Here is a 17752-nt window from a genome sequence, read left to right on the forward strand (position 1 = left end):
CATTGAATGCCATTAAAAAAGTCCAACATTGAACTGGAACATAGGGATGCTCAGCTTCCTGACATAAGTCACTTATAGGCATGCACATACACATATAAAATGTGCATGGCTGCAATCCTGTGTATAATGTAATACAATATAATAATAATGCAGATACACATATATAATGTGCATGGCTGCAATATTATAAAATATAATAATAATGCAGATATACATATAGAATGTGCATGGCTGCAATCCTGTATATAATGTAATACAATATAATAATAATGCAGATACACATATAGAATGTGCATGGCTGCAATATTATAAAATATAATAATAATGCAGATATACATATATAATGTGCATGGCTGCAATCCATTGTATAATGTAATACAATATAATAATAATAATGCAGATACACATATATAATGTGCATGGCTGCAATCCATTGTATAATGCAATACAATATAATAATAATAATGCAGATACACATATATAATGTGCATGGCTGCAATCCATTGTATAATATAATACAATATAATAATAATGCAGATACACATATATAATGTGCATGGCTGCAATCCATTGTATAATGTAATACAATATAATAATAATGCAGATACACATATATAATGTGCATGGCTGCAATCCATTGTATAATGTAATACAATATAATAATAATGCAGATACACATATATAATGTGCATGGCTGCAATCCATTGTATAATGTAATACAATATAATAATAATAATGCAGATACACATATATAATGTGCATTGCTGCAATCCTGTTTGTATAATGTAATACAATATAATAATAATGCAGATACACATATATAATGTGCATTGCTGGAATCCTGTGTATAATGCAATACAATATAATAATAATGCAGATACACATATATAATGTGCATGGCTGCAATCCATTGTATAATGTAATACAATATAATAATAATAATGCAGATACACATATATAATGTGCATTGCTGCAATCCTGTTTGTATAATGTAATACAATATAATAATAATGCAGATACACATATATAATGTGCATGGCTGCAATCCATTGTATAATGCAATACAATATAATAATAATGCAGATACACATATATAATGTGCATGGCTGCAATCCATTGTATAATGTAATACAATATAATAATAATAATGCAGATACACATATATAATGTGCATTGCTGCAATCCTGTTTGTATAATGTAATACAATATAATAATAATGCAGATACACATATATAATGTGCATGGCTGCAATCCATTGTATAATGCAATACAATATAATAATAATGCAGATACACATATATAATGTGCATGGCTGCAATCCATTGTATAATGTAATACAATATAATAATAATGCAGATACACATATATAATGTGCATGGCTGCAATCCATTGTATAATGTAATACAATATAATAATAATGCAGATACACATATATAATGTGCATGGCTGCAATCCATTGTATAATGTAATACAATATAATAATAATGCAGATACACATATATAATGTGCATGGCTGCAATCCATTGTATAATGCAATACAATATAATAATAATGCAGATACACATATATAATGTGCATTGCTGCAATCCTGTTTGTATAATGTAATACAATATAATAATAATGCAGATACACATATATAATGTGCATGGCTGCAATCCATTGTATAATGTAATACAATATAATAATAATGCAGATACACATATATAATGTGCATGGCTGCAATCCATTGTATAATGTAATACAATATAATAATAATAATGCAGATACACATATATAATGTGCATTGCTGCAATCCTGTTTGTATAATGTAATACAATATAATAATAATGCAGATACACATATATAATGTGCATGGCTGCAATCCATTGTATAATGCAATACAATATAATAATAATGCAGATACACATATATAATGTGCATGGCTGCAATCCATTGTATAATGTAATACAATATAATAATAATAATGCAGATACACATATATAATGTGCATTGCTGCAATCCTGTTTGTATAATGTAATACAATATAATAATAATGCAGATACACATATATAATGTGCATGGCTGCAATCCATTGTATAATGCAATACAATATAATAATAATGCAGATACACATATATAATGTGCATGGCTGCAATCCATTGTATAATGCAATACAATATAATAATAATGCAGATACACATATATAATGTGCATGGCTGCAATCCATTGTATAATGTAATACAATATAATAATAATGCAGATACACATATATAATGTGCATGGCTGCAATCCATTGTATAATGCAATACAATATAATAATAATGCAGATACACATATATAATGTGCATGGCTGCAATCCATTGTATAATGTAATACAATATAATAATAATAATGCAGATACACATATATAATGTGCATTGCTGCAATCCTGTTTGTATAATGTAATACAATATAATAATAATGCAGATACACATATATAATGTGCATTGCTACAATCCTGTGTATAATGTAATACAATATAATAATAATGCAGATACACATATGTAATCTGCATGGCTGCAATCCTGTGTATAATGCAATACAATATAATAATAATGCAGATACACATATGTAATCTGCATGGCTGCAATCCTGGATATAATGTAATACAATATAATAATAATAATAATAATAATAATAATAATAATAATAATAATAATGCACTATAATCATTGCATATTTATATTACATGCCTTATTACTAATAATATTGCAGTATAGTGATATCGTACAATATAGTAATATATAATGTTAATATTGTGCTATACCAATAATATAATATATATATTAATAATATTATGATGTAATACAATATAATAATAATAATGCACTATAATAATTGCATAGTTATATTACATGCAATATTACTAATATTAGAATCATAGAATCATAATATTAGAATCATAATATTGCAGTATAATATTTCACAATTATAAATGTATATTAGATATTACATGTAATATTACTAATAATATTGCAGTACAGTGATATTGTACAATATAGTAATATATAATGTTAATATTGTGCTATGCCAATAATATAATATATATTAATAATATTATAATGTAATACAATATAATAATAATAATGCACTATATTAATTGCCTATTTATATTACATGCGATATTACTAATAATATTGCTATATAGTAATATATAATGTTAATATTGTGCTATGCCAATAATATAATATAATATATTGTATATACATATAATATTAAGAATATTATAATGTAATGCAATATAATAATAATAATGATGCACTATAATAATTGCATATGTATATTACATGCAATATTACTAATAAAATTGCTGTATAGTACAATACAGTAATATATAATGTGTATATTGTGCTATGCTAATAATATAATATATTTTATATACATATAATATTGATAATACTATAATGTAATACAATATAATAATAATGCACTATAATAATTGCATATTTATATTACATGCAATATTACTAATATTGCAGTATAATAGTTCACTATTATAAATGTATATTAGATATTACATGTATATTAGATATTACATGTAATATTACTAATAATATTGCAGTATAGTGATATAGTACAATATAGTAATATATAATGTTAATACTATTCTATGCCAATAATATGATATATTGCATATACATATAATATTAATAATATTATAATGTAATAATAATAATAATTCACTATTATAAGTGTATATTAGATATTACATGTCATATTACTAATAATATTAAAATATAGTTGTATAGTACAGTATAGTAATATATAACATTAATATTGTGCTATGCCAATATTATAATATATTGTATATACATATAACATTAATAATATTATAATGTAATACAATATAATAATAATAATTCACTATTATAAATGTATATTAGATATTACATGTAATATTACTAATAATATTGCAATATAGTTGTATAGTACAATATAGTAATATATAATGTTAATATTGTGCTATGCCAATATTATAATATATTGTATATGCATATAATATTAATAATATTATAATGTAATACAATATAATAATAATAATACACTATTATAATTGCATATGTATATTACATGTAATATTACTAATAATATTGAAATGTATTAGCACAGTACAATATAGTAATATATAATGTTAATATTGTGCTCTACCAATAATATAATATATTGTATATACATATAATATTAATATTATAATGTAATACAATACAATAATAATACACTATTATAATTGCATATGTATATTACATGTAATATTACTAATAATATTGCAGTATAGTGATATTGTACAAAATAGTAATATATAATGTTAATATTGTGTTATGCCAATACACTATTATAATTGCATATGTATATTACATGTAATATTACTAATAATATTGAAATGTATTAGCACAGTACAATATAGGAATATATAATGTTAATATTGTGCTCTGCCAATAATATAATATATTGTATATACATATAATATTAATATTATAATGTAATACAATACAATAATAATACACTATTATAATTGCGTATGTATATTACATGTAATATTACTAATAATATTGAAATGTAGTAGCATAGTGCAATATAGTAATATATAATGCTTATATTGTGCTATACTAATAATATAATATATTGTATGGGTATATGACTTGTAAGCCGCCCTGAGTCCTCTTCGGGGTGAGAAGGGTGGGATATAAATGTCGCTAATAAATAAATAAATGAATAAATACAATATTTTGGGTTGGGATTAAACCCCTTTTGTTGCAATGGTACTATGGAGCTGCAAATAAGGCTGTTTGCAACTCCATACATTTATTCAGCAGCTCCCCTGACTGTCAGTAAGGCTTATTTCTAGCAACGTGTCAACGTGTCCATAGAACTGCAGTTTTTGCATTTATTTTTAAAACTGCTGGGATGTGCTGTTTTGAAAAATGGAGCCGTTGTGTGTTGAGAAAAAGCCCCGGCTACGAATGGCTTTGGACGTGTCGTGTGTTGCATTGCTGCAGTGTCTTGACCGGCTCGGGCTGTATATATCCCAAAGCCATTTATTAAAAGTACAGTGTTGCTCAATATATATACTGTATATACTCGAGTATAAGCCTGGTTTTGCAGCACTGTTTTTAAGACTGAAAAAGCCCCCCTCGGCTTATACTCGGTTGAGGTTCCTGGTTGGCTTATATTCGGGTCGGCTTATACTCGAGTATATATGGTACATTTATTATTTTCCTCTATTATTATTGGCATTGTTACATTTATTATTTTACTCTACCTATTATTATTATTACATTTATTATTTTAGTCTATTATTATTATTAGATATATTATTTTACTCATATTATTATTATTACATTTATTATTTTATTCTATTATTATTATTACATATATTATTTTACTCATTATTATTATTATTACATTTATTTTTTTATTCTATTATTATTATTACATTTATCATTTTACTCTTGTTATTATTGCTACTATTCCATTTATTTTAATCTTTATTATTATTATTATTATTATTATTAATACATTTATCATTTCATTCTGATATTATTGTTATTGCATTTATTATTGTACTCTATTATTGTTAATACATTTATTAATTTACTCTATTATCCCTCCTTATTATCCAACATATTCACTTATCCAACATCCTGCTGGCTCATTTATGTTGGATAAGTGAGACTCTACTGTATTATTATTATTATTATTATTATTATTATTATTATTACATTTATCATTTTACTCTTGTTATTATTGCTACTATTCCATTTATTTTAATTTATTATTATTATTATTATTATTATTATTATTATTATTAATACATTTATCATTTTGTTCTGATATTATTGTTATTGCATTTATTATTTTACTCTATTTATTGTTGTTAATACATTTATTAATTTACTCTATTATTACATTTATTATTTTACTGTATTTATTATTATTATAAGTATGACACAGCAAACAAGATAGATATGCTGGATTTTGTATCACAAAATCACAAGTCGAACACTTCCTAAGTGTCTAGGACTTATTATTATTATTACTATTATTACATTTATTGGTTTACTCTATTATTATTATTAGTAGTATTATTATTATTGAAAGGATATGTAAGCACATTTACATTGAAGAAGTTGAGAATAAGAATTTAATCAGAGTTGGATAGTGTTATCTTAAATTCCAGTTTTATGTAAATATTCAAAAATGTAATTTTATTATTATCTATTTTTATTTCTGAGATTTACTGCTCTCGGATTATACTGGAGTCAATGTTTTCCCAGGGTTTTTTGTGGTAAAATTAGGTGCCTCGGCCTATATTCGGATTGGCTTATACTCGAGTATATATGGTAATTTTATTGGTATCTCGGCTTATACTGGAGTCAATGTTTTCCCAGTTTTTTGTGGTAAAATTAGGTGCCACGGCTTATATTCGGGTCGGCTTATACTCGAGTATATATGGTAATTTTATTGGTATCTCGGCTTATACTGGAGTCAATGTTTTCCCAGTTTTTTTGCGGTAAAATTAGGTGCCTCGTCTTATATTCGAGTATATGTGGTAATTTTATTGGTATCTCGGCTTATACTGGAGTCAATGTTTTCCCAGTTTTTTGTGGTAGAATTAGGTGCCTCGGCTTATATTCGAGTATATATGGTAATTTTATTGGTATCTCGGCTTATACTGGAGTCAATGTTTTCCCAGTTTTTTGTGGTAGAATTAGGTGCCACGGCTTATATTCGGGTCGGCTTATACTCGAGTATATATGGTAATTTTATTGGTCTCTCGGCTTATACTGGAGTCAATGTTTTCCCAGTTTTTTTGCGGTAAAATTAGGTGCCTCGGCTTATACTCGAGTATATGTGGTAATTTTATTGGTATCTTGGCTTATATTGGAGTCAATGTTTTCCCAGTTTTTTGTGGTAGAATTAGGTGCCCCGGCTTATATTTGGGTTGGCTTATACTCGAGTATATATGGTAATTTTATTGGAATCTCGGCTTAAACTGGAGTCAATGTTTTCCCAGTTTTTTGTGGTAAAATTAGGTGCCTCGGCTTATATTCGGGTTGGCTTAAACTCGAGTATATACGGTAATTTTATTGGAATCTCGGCTTATACTGGAGTCAATGTTTTCCCAGTTTTTTGTGGTAAAATTAGGTGCCTCGTCTTATATTCGAGTTGGCTTAAACTCGAGTATATACGGTAATTTTATTGGTATCTCGGCTTATACTGGAGTCAATGTTTTCCCAGTTTTTTGTGGTAAAATTAGGTGCCTCGTCTTATATTCGAGTTGGCTTAAACTCGAGTATATACGGTAATTTTATTGGTATCTTGGCTTATACTGGAGTCAATGTTTTCCCAGGTTTTTTTGTGATAAAATTAGGTGCCTTGGCTTATATTCGGGTCGGCTTATACTCGAGTATATACAATATCTATATATATAAAAATGTAATGTACGTTTGTAGGACTGAGTAAACAAGTAAACCACTGAACCAAATCACACCAAATTTGGCCACAAAAGACATAGTCATCCCATCTATGTCTTTCAAACCAAAAACCTGGAAAATAAAGTCCAAATTAGAGAACGAGGAAGAGCCGTTTTCAACCCTGGTTGCTGGTCAGAAGGGTAGGCCCTGCCCCCTTTAGGCCCCGCCCACTTCATCTCCTAGCAACCCCCTCGGCCGCAATGGCACCGGGGTGCAGCCAGGGTTCAGGCTTTTGAGGCTGCAAGGCTATTCACTGCTATTCCACCTGGCCAACAAAGCATTCCCATAAGCCACAGCAACACGTGGCCGGGCACAGATAGAATATATATAAAAGCAAGGGGAAAAAACTGATTTCTTTCTTCTTCTGCGTTTCAGGAGGACTTTTCATGCGAAACACAGTCCAGGAGCACAGCGCGTTCCGTTTTGCTGTACAGTTATACAACACCAACCAAAATTTCACAGAGAAACCTTTCCACTTGAACTACCACGTGGACCACCTGGATTCTTCCAACAGTTTTTCCGTCACAAATGCATGTAAGTAACTGCTTTTCTCCTTCTTTTATCTATCCATCCTCTCCTTGAAAGGGATGCGGGAAATCCGTCATTTCGGCCTCATCATCTCTCCGTAATTGCTGTTAGTGTTTTGGGAAACTAGATCGAACCAAAGGAAAACATGACTTGTCTTGCGGTGTGTTTCTCCGAGCCAGTTATAATTAATCCGCAAAGATGGGAAGATTTTTCCCCTATTTGATGGGAGAGTTTCAAAGTTAATTTCTCACTCTTCGAGAGTGACGACAGCAGATATGTAGCGACACGTGTGCCTTGTGTGTGTGTGATGGTTTCACAACTGATATCTCTTGGGAATGAATGATGCGAATACTGCTTAAAGTGACCTTGAGTCGACAAAGGGAAGAAGAAGGATTGCCGGCTGCTTTTTTCTCTTCTTCTCGGCCTTGAAAAAGCCTTTCTTCTTGCAGGAAATGTCCTGATAACAACCAATGAGTGTGCAAAGTGATGGATGCTGTAGGAAGGGTGTGGAGAAAGCTTAGCAAACCGGAAAGATGGGGCAAAATAGCGCCACAAGCACACTGGATTGCTGCGAGTTTTCCGGACTGTATGGAAAGACTCATACACTTTATTTTTCTATTTTTTTTTATTTTCTTTCTTTGAAAGACATAGATTGGCTGACTATGTATTTTGTGACCAAGTTTGGTGTGATTTGATTCAGTGGTTTTGTTGTTTACTCAGTCCTACAAACATTCATTACCTTTTTTATATATATCTATATATATAAAAGGGTAATGAAATTTCGGCCTAGGACAAAACAACAAAACTACACATCCCAGAAACACTAAACTTGGCCGCACAACCCCTCATCCATGCCTCTACGTTCATACAACAAAAAGAAAAGAAATATAAATTCCTAATTAGAGGGAGAGGAATAATTGTTTTTATACTATTGTTTTTTATACTAGCTGTGCCCGGCCACGCGTTGCTGTGGCGAAGTATGGTGGTATGGGAAGTAAAGTATCTTATATTATCTGCTTAGAACTGGATTATATGAGGCCCCTTCTACACAACTGTATAAAATGCACACTGAAGTGGATTATATGGCAGTGTGGACTCAAGATAATCCAGAGCAAAGCAGATAATATAAGATTATAAATGGGTAATATAGCTGTGTGGAAGGGCCTTGAGTCTTCACTGCCATATAATCCAGTTAAAAGCAGATAATCTGTATTTTATAGGCAGTGTGGAAGAGGCCTAAGTGAGGCCTAACTCTGCCTGTCCCCTGGGCTGAGTGGGTTGCTAGGAGACCAAGTGGGCGGAGCTTAGCCTTCTAACTGGCAGCAATTGGATAAAAACAATTATTCCTTTCCCTCGAATTAGGACTTTAATTTTCTTTTCTTTTTGTTGTATGAACATAGAGGCATGGATGAGGGGTTGTGCTGCCAAGTTTAGTGTTTCTGGGATGTGTAGTTTTGTCCTAGGCTGAAATTTCATTACATACATACATACATACATACATACATATATATATATAATAAAAATATATATCTGTGGAATCATGTCCAGGATGGGAAAAAGAAAGAACTCTTGTCTGCTTGAGGTATATGTGTGAATGTTGGCCACCTTGATTAGCAGTTTCAAGGCCTAGCTGCTTTCTGCCTGGGGGAATCCTTTGTTGGGAGGTGTTAGCTGGCCCTAATTGAGTCTTGTTTGGAATTTCCAGGTTTTTTTAGCCTTGCTCTTTATTTACTGTTCTGATTTGCAATTCTATAAGACTAAGGGCAGCTATTAGACCTATTCTTTGTCAGCTTGGAAATAAAATGTGCCATCCAGATGTTATACCTAATTGTGATGTGGTAAAATTAGGTGCCTCGGCTTATATTCGGGTCGGCTTATACTCGAGTATATACGGTAATTCTGACTAATGGTGGAAGTGGTCTTGGCCAACTGGATATTCCCGGGACGCTGGAGAACCACACAGTTCCAACTCCTGTCTTATGGATATAATACAGTAGAGTCTCACTTATCCAACACTCTCTTATCCAACGTTCTGGATTATCCAAGGCATTTTTGTAGTCAATGTTTTTAATACAGCATGATATTTTGGTGCTAAATTCATAAATACAGTAATTACTACATAGCATTACTGTGTATTGAACTACAGTAGAGTCTCGCTTATCCAACGTAAACGGGCCGGCAGAATGTTGGATAAGCGAATATGTTGGATAATAAGGAGGGATAAAGGAAAAGCCTATTGAACATCAAATTAGGTTATGATTTTTCAAATTAAGCACCAAAACATCATGTCATACAACAAATTGGACAGAAAAAGTAGTTCAATGCGCAGTAATGTTACATAGTAATTACTGTATTTATGAATTTAGCACCAAAATATCACGATGTATTGAAAACTGTCCTGCTCACTTCAAACAACCAGCATGAACGCAGATCAAAGACAGCTGCTATCAAAACCGATCTTTATTGAAGAACACACGACTTGGAAAAAGTCGAGAATGACATAATGTTTACATACAAGCAATTTTATCACCTTGGTTGCAACGTAACACCACACGTAAATATCATCACCAAACCCCACCCCCTGTATCACATTATAATTGTTATGATTTTCACCCCCGAGTTCCCATGCTCTGCTGCCAGGTGTTTTCATGAGACATTCAGGAGTGTTGATGTTATGGCTCCAATTCCAGGGCTTGCAAATTCAGCCCTGGGAATTGGTCCCATGACAGAAAACATTGACTACAAAATGCGTTGGATAATCCAGAACGTTGGATAAGCGAGTGTTGGATAAGTGAGACTCTACTGTACTTTTTTTGTCAAATTTGTTGTATAACATGATGTTTTGGTGCTTAATTCCTAAAATCATATTTTACAAATATGACATGATGTTTTGGTGCTTAATTTGTAAAATCATAACCTAATTTGATGTTTAATAGACTTTTCCTTGATCCCTCCTTATTATCCAACATATTCACTTATCCAACGTCCTGCCGGCCCGTTTATGTTGGATAAGCGAGACTCTACTGTAATGATGATGATGATGATGATGGTGTTGATGATGATGATGCCATGGCTATGGATTCCATCAGTCAGTTGTGCTGTTTGTTGTTTTTCTGTATTCGGCAGATGCACCATAGGCTACTTGTCATCATATAAATAAAAGCGAGTTCTGGTATTAATTGGTAAAGCCCAAGACCTCGCCTCTGTCCGGCCTTTCTGCCTCCTCTGCTTTGCAAAGCACTAACATCTGTGCTAAGCGGATGGAAGAAAGGATGGGAAAAGGTGACCTTGCCTGCAATGAAAGCCTTGCTTGATGATATATTGCAGCAGAGAGGAAATTATTGGCGGTCCTGCCCACCGAACGAACGTTGAAGCCTTTGTAGCTTCAAATAAATATCCAGAAGGGCTGTTACTCTTTCCGGATCTGAAATAAAATTGTCTTTGAGAAGTCAAAATTGCTGGCACGTTGCAATCTGCCAAGAATGCTTCACAATATGTAGAAATGGCCAGTTCCTTGCTCCTTTTCTGGGAGCTGACATTTTTCCACATCTTTTATTTTTAATGCTAGTTGTTTGAGAATAAGTTGCATTGCTTCTCATGCCCGCTCTTGGGATTTACCTGCATTTCAAACCCAAGCTGGGTGCAGTGGGTTAAACCCTTGTGCTGGCAGGACTGCTGACCGAAAGATTGGTTGGTGGTCCGAATCTGGAGAGTACGGTGAGCTCCCATCTGTCAGCTCCAGCTTCTCGTGTGTGGACATGAAGAGAAGCCTCCCACAGGATGGTAAAACATATCTCCTGGGCAACATCCTTGCAGACAGCCATTTCTCTCACACCAGAAGTGACTTGCAGTTTCTCAAGTTGCTCCTGATACGAAGAAAAAAACGGAAGCTATGCTTTCATTGGCTGTTATTGCAGAATTCTGGGAGTTGTAGTTCTCTGAAGGGTGGCTCAAGTAGAGCCGTCCTGACGTCTCATCCGGATACAGTCATGAAGGTGATGGATGAGCTCCAACCGAAATACCAAATCAATAACTACAATTCCAAAAACTACAATTCCTATGATCCCATAACACTGAGATAGCATGCACTGCAAGAAGGAAAATCCAAGTCTTCCTTTGGTGATAGAGGCTCACGGATTAAATGCTATTTCTGATACAATAATACTGTGGTTAAATGGTGGAAAATGTTCAAACTTTTGGTAAACATCCCTTTCTTTTGCAACTTTTTACGGGGGGAATTCTGCCTTGTTCTTCCAAAGGTTGTTCAGAGATACTTTAAACCTTGTCATAAATGTTTTATTGTGGAGCCTAATAATTCTGATTTTTATATTATTATTATTATTATTATTATTATTATTATTATTATTATTATCAACACAACGACGTTGTATGGCACAGCAAACAAGACAGATATGCTGGATTTCGTTTCGCAAAACCACAAGTCGAACACTTCCCAAGTGTCTAGGACTGTGTGATGTATTTTCTGATGATGTGTGCAGATCCCAGTAGGGTGGCCTTTTGCAGTTGGCAGATGGTGATTTTGTCAATGTCTATTGTTTCCAAATGCCGGCTGAGATCTTTTGGCACAGCACCCAGTGTGCCCATCACCACCGGGACCACCTGCACTGGTTTCTGCCAGAGTCTTTGAAGTTCAATCTTGAACTTACTATTATTATTATTATTATTATTATTATTATTATTATTATTATTATTATTATTGTTATTGTTATTATTATTATTTTCAAAGTACAATGAATGAAACCTGGCCCTTTCAAGCTGGACCCGGTATTGTGAACAGTCCATGTCCTAATGTTTGGAAAGGTTACATTTTGGGACTATCGGTCACCTTGGCCAGTTGGAGGCTCCTTCTTTGGAGGCTTTTGAGCAGAGGCTGGATGACCATCTGTTGGGGGTGCTTTAAATGTGATTTTCCTGCTTCTTGGCAGAATGGGGTTGGACTGGATAGCCCATGAGGTCTCTTCCAACTCTATGAGTCCAAAACGAGGCTACTGGGAGCTGTAGTGGGGAAAACAGAACTTTCCCAAAGCTTTGCCTGTTGAATAATGTGCCTTGAAACCTGAGAAACCGACCTCTAAATCTTCTCCTCCAAATATATATACTGAATGAATAAATCTTGGTTTGATTAATGGGAAGGTGGCATTTCATCTGGGAATGATTGATTTCAACCAACGAAATAGCATCTGCATCTCTTGGGAGGTTGTTGGCTTTGCAAGTCCAGTCAACCACTGGCTGTACTGGTTATGGATGTTGGGAATTGTAGTCCAGTGATGCCTTTAGAGGACTATATGCGTCCCTGATTTGAAATGGCATTTTTTTCTGAATCAAAAACTGCCTCTCTGTTGTTTCCAATTTTGCTTCAACCGGGTGTATTTCAGTTGAGAGAGAAAACATGGATGGGGAATGTATTGTTGAAGGCTTTCATGGCTGGAATCACTGGGTTGCTGTGAGTCTTTTGGGTTGCATGGTCCCATGTGAGCCACCTTGAGTCCCTTTGGGGAGATGGAGGCGGGATACAAACATAAAATAATAATAATAATAATAATAATAATAATAATAATAATAATAATCAACACAACGACGTTGTATGGCACAGCAAACAAGATAGATATGCTGGATTTCGTTTCGCAAAACCACAAGTCGAACACTTCCCAAGTGTCTAGGACTGTGTGATGTATTTTCTGATGATGTGTGCAGATCCCAGTAGGGTGGCCTTTTGCAGTTGGCAGATGGTGATTTTGTCAATGTCTATTGTTTCCAAATGCCGGCTGAGATCTTTTGGCACAGCACCCAGTGTGCCCATCACCACTGGGACCACCTGTACTGGTTTCTGCCAGAGTCTTTGAAGTTCAATCTTGAGGTCCTGATAGCGGCTGAGTTTTTCCTGTTGTTTTTCATCTATGCGACTGTCACCTGGGATGGCGACATCAATGATCCAAATCTTTTTCTTTTCCACAACTGTGATGTCTGGTGTGTTGTGTTCCAGAACTTTGTCAGTCTGGATTCGGAAGTCCCACAGTATCTTTGCGTGTTCATTTTCCAATACTTTTGCAGGTTTGTGATCCCACCAGTTCTTTGCTGCTGGGAGGTGGTACTTGAGGCATAAGTTCCAATGAATCATTTGGGCCACATAGTTGTGCCTCTGTTTGTAGTCTGTCTGTGCGATTTTCTTACAGCAGCTGAGGATATGATCAATGGTTTCGTCGGTTTCCTTGCACAGTCTGCATTTTGGGTCATCAGATGATTTTTCGATCTTGGCCTGAATTGCCTTTGTCCTGATGTCTTGCTCCTGGGCTGCAAGGATCAGGCCTTCTGTCTCCTTCTTGAGGGTCCCATTCGTGAGCCAGAGCCAGGTCTTCTATTATTATTATTATTATTATTATTATTATTATTATTATTATTATTATTATTATTATTATCAATTGCCTTTGTCCTGATGGCTTGCTCCTGGGCTGACCTTCTTCAGGGTCCCATTCGTGAGCCAGAGCCAGGTCTTCTCCTTATCAGCTTTTCCTTCAATTTTGTCAAGGAACTTTCCATGCAATGTTTTGTTGTGCCACCTGTCAGCTCTAGTTTGTAGTGCAGTTTTCTTGTACTGGTTTTTTGTCTGCTGTGTTTTGAGGAGTTTCTGATTTTTGACTTCAATCAAAGCAGGTTCTTCACTTTGCTTTCCATCTTCTGCCAGGGCATGTTCTTCTTCTTTGACTGCTTGCTTTACTTGTAAGAGTCCTCTGCCCCCTGATCTTCTAGGCAGATATAGCCGGTCAACATCACTGCGAGGGTGCAGTGAATGATGAATGGTCATGAGTTTTCTTGTTAATTATTATTATTATTATCATTATTATTTGAAACACAACAAGATGTGTCCACAGCAGACACTTTGCTGGCTGTATTATTATTATTATTATTAGTATATTATTACTAGCTGTGCCCAGCCACGCGTTGCTGTGGCTTATGGGAATCCTTGGTTGGCCAGGTGGAATAGCAGTGAATAGCCTTGCCGTCTCAAAGCCTGGCCCTTTTCTTCTTATGGGAATCCTTGTTTGGTGGGCTGGATTGCCCTTCTGACTGGCAGCCAGGGGGAAAAAAAGGCTCTTCCTCATCCTCTTATTTGGACTTTATTTTTCTAGGTTTTTTTGTTTGAAAGATATAGATTGGATTACTATGTATTTTGTGGCCAAGTTTGGTGTGATTTGGTTCAGTGGTTTTGTTGTTTACTCAGTCCTACAAACGTACATTACACCGGCCACATGTTGCTGTGGCGAAGTCTGGTGGCATGGGAAATAAAAATATTGAGGAATTGGTGGTAATTAAGGTAAAGGGTCAAGGTTTTCCCCTGACATTAATTAAGTCCATTATAAATGGGTTATATAGCTGTGTGGAAGGGCCTTGAGTCTACACTGCCATATAATCCAGTTAAAATCAGATAATCTGTATTTTATAGGCAGTGTGGAAGAGGCCTAAGTGAGGCCTAACTCTGCCTGTCCCCTGGGCTGAGTGGGTTGCTAGGAGACCAAGTGGGCGGAGCTTAGCCTTCTAACTGGTAGCAATTGGATAAAAACAATTCTTCCTCTTCCTCTCCCCCTAATTAGGACTTTATTTTTCTTTTCTTTTTGTTGTATGAACATAGAGGCATGGATGAGGGATTGTGCTGCCAAGTTTAGTGTTTCTGGGATGTGTAGTTTTGCTGTTTTGTCCTAGGCCAAAATTTCATTACCCTTTATATATATATATATATATATATATATATATATATATGTATACACACTAGCTGTGCCCGGCCACGCGTTGCTGTGGCGTTGTCTTCTAACTGGCAGCAATTGGATAAAAGCAATTATTCCTCTCCCTGTAATTAGGACTTTATTTTTCTTTCCTTTTTGTTGTATCAACCTAGAGCCGTGGATGATGGGTTGTGTTGTCAAATTTAGAGGTTGGGGGGCCTGTAGTTTTGTTGTTTTGTCCGCTGCCCTGATGCCATCACTCTTTTATATATATATATATATATATATATATATATATATATATATATAATGCATTTTTCCAGAAGTTTTCCCACCTGACATCTGTGGCAGGCATCCTGAGAGGTTGTGAGGAATGTGGCGAAACGTCAGGAGAGAAAGCTTCTGGAGCATGGCCATACAGCCCGAAAGACTCACAGCAACCCATGGATGGGGAAATCTTGCCTTCCTTGATAGGGAAGCCTGCACATGGTTTTGGTTGCTTTCTGTCTTTATAAATAACTAGCTGTGCCCAGCCACGCGTTGCTGTGGCAAAGTGGTGGTGGTATTGGTTAAAAGTTGTTGTGGAATTTTATTTGACATTATTTATATTTTTTTAAATTAATTTTATTGTAACTTATCTTTTGTATTTATTATATTTTATTTTGTTGTATTGTTTTTAGTTATTTTGTTATAGTATTTTATTGTATTAATTTTTTTAGTGTTTTTTATTATTTTTATTGTATTATTTGTATTTATTTTATTTTTTATTCTTTTATTAACACTAGGCTGAGTGGGTTGCTAGGAGACCAAGTGAGCAGAGCTTAGCCTTCTAAGTGGCAGCAATTGGATAAAAACAATTATTTCTCTCCCTCTAATTAGGACTTTATTTTTCTTTCCTTTTTGTTGTATCAACCTAGAGGCGTGGATGATGGGTTGTGTTGTCAAATTTCGAGGTTGGGGGGCCTGTAGTTTTGTTGTTTTGTGGGTTGCCGTGATGCCATCACTCTTTTATATATATAGACTAGCTTTGCCCGGCCACGCATTACTGTGGCTTATGGGAATCCTTTGTTGGCCAGGTGGAATAGCAGTGAATAGCCTTGCAGTCTCAAAGCCTGGCCGTTTTCTGGAGTAGCTGGAGCTTTTGTTGTATGAACGTAGAGGCATGGATGAGGGGTTGTGCTGCCAAGTTTAGTGTTTCTGGGATGTGTAGTTTTGTTGTTTTGTCCTAGGCCGAATTTTCATTACCCTTTTATATATATAGATGTTTCTAATGCTTCTTTGGGGAGGCGACGTGATCCTGCAGCATTGCCACCTAAACCTACAGGTGAACGGGGGCTTCATGGAGAGAGTTGGTGCATCTTGGTTGGGAGAAGCGGAAGCTCAAACGCTTCTCGAGCTTAAGTTGAGCTCGAGCTTAAGTTGACACAAACGGAGTCATTGTCTGTGGAATGAGACAGCTTTGTCGGAATGAATTGGAACCGAACAGCTTCGGTGCACAACTCCATCACTCGCATCTCCCGATAATAATTTCTTTCTCTCAATCTCTCTTTTAAATTAAAATCCCTGCTGCGTCTGTTGCCGTTAGTGCTTGAAATATGCTTGGAGTCCTGTCACTCCGGTTCCCTCAAAAATGGCACTGCCGGTGTGTGTGTGTTTTTCCCCCTTCCTCCCGCCTTCCTTCTTGTTCCGCACTTGTAGTGCACTACACAACATTGCTCCAGCACTGCAGTGTCGGCTCATTAGCACTCCGAGCGCATATTCCGCTTCTCGTTCCCTCTCTCTGCACTGTCATTGCAAGGGGAAAAAAGTGGGAAAAGGAACGCTGTCGTACACCTTTATGGCCGACGATTCACTCCTGAATTACGCACTCTTTGCAGGGAATACACCGAGTTTGAACACTGAACCAACACAACAACCTACCACATTTTGGGAAAGGCTGGGCATGGGAGACGTAACGTGACAAAACGCTTTCCTTATGAGATAAAAAGTGAT

At 34.7% G+C, this 17752-nt stretch overlaps 1 protein-coding gene across 6 annotated transcripts in view; it reads left to right on the forward strand.

The window, feature by feature from the left end:
• Positions 1-17752, forward strand: part of gria3 (glutamate ionotropic receptor AMPA type subunit 3) — a 202819-nt gene that overhangs the window by 5611 nt on the left and 179456 nt on the right. For all 6 annotated transcript variants that reach the window (XR_010001064.1, XM_062963941.1, XM_062963940.1 and 3 more), the window contains exon 2: positions 7869-8027. Coding sequence is in view for 5 of the 6 variants with exons in the window: in XM_062963941.1 (XP_062820011.1) it covers positions 7869-8027 (159 nt within the window). In the remaining variant the exon portion in view is untranslated. The remainder of the gene's footprint in view (positions 1-7868; positions 8028-17752) is intronic.

Source organism: Anolis carolinensis, unplaced genomic scaffold (assembly GCF_035594765.1).
Source record: "Anolis carolinensis isolate JA03-04 unplaced genomic scaffold, rAnoCar3.1.pri scaffold_12, whole genome shotgun sequence".
Classification (NCBI taxonomy): Eukaryota; Metazoa; Chordata; class Lepidosauria; order Squamata; family Dactyloidae; genus Anolis; species Anolis carolinensis.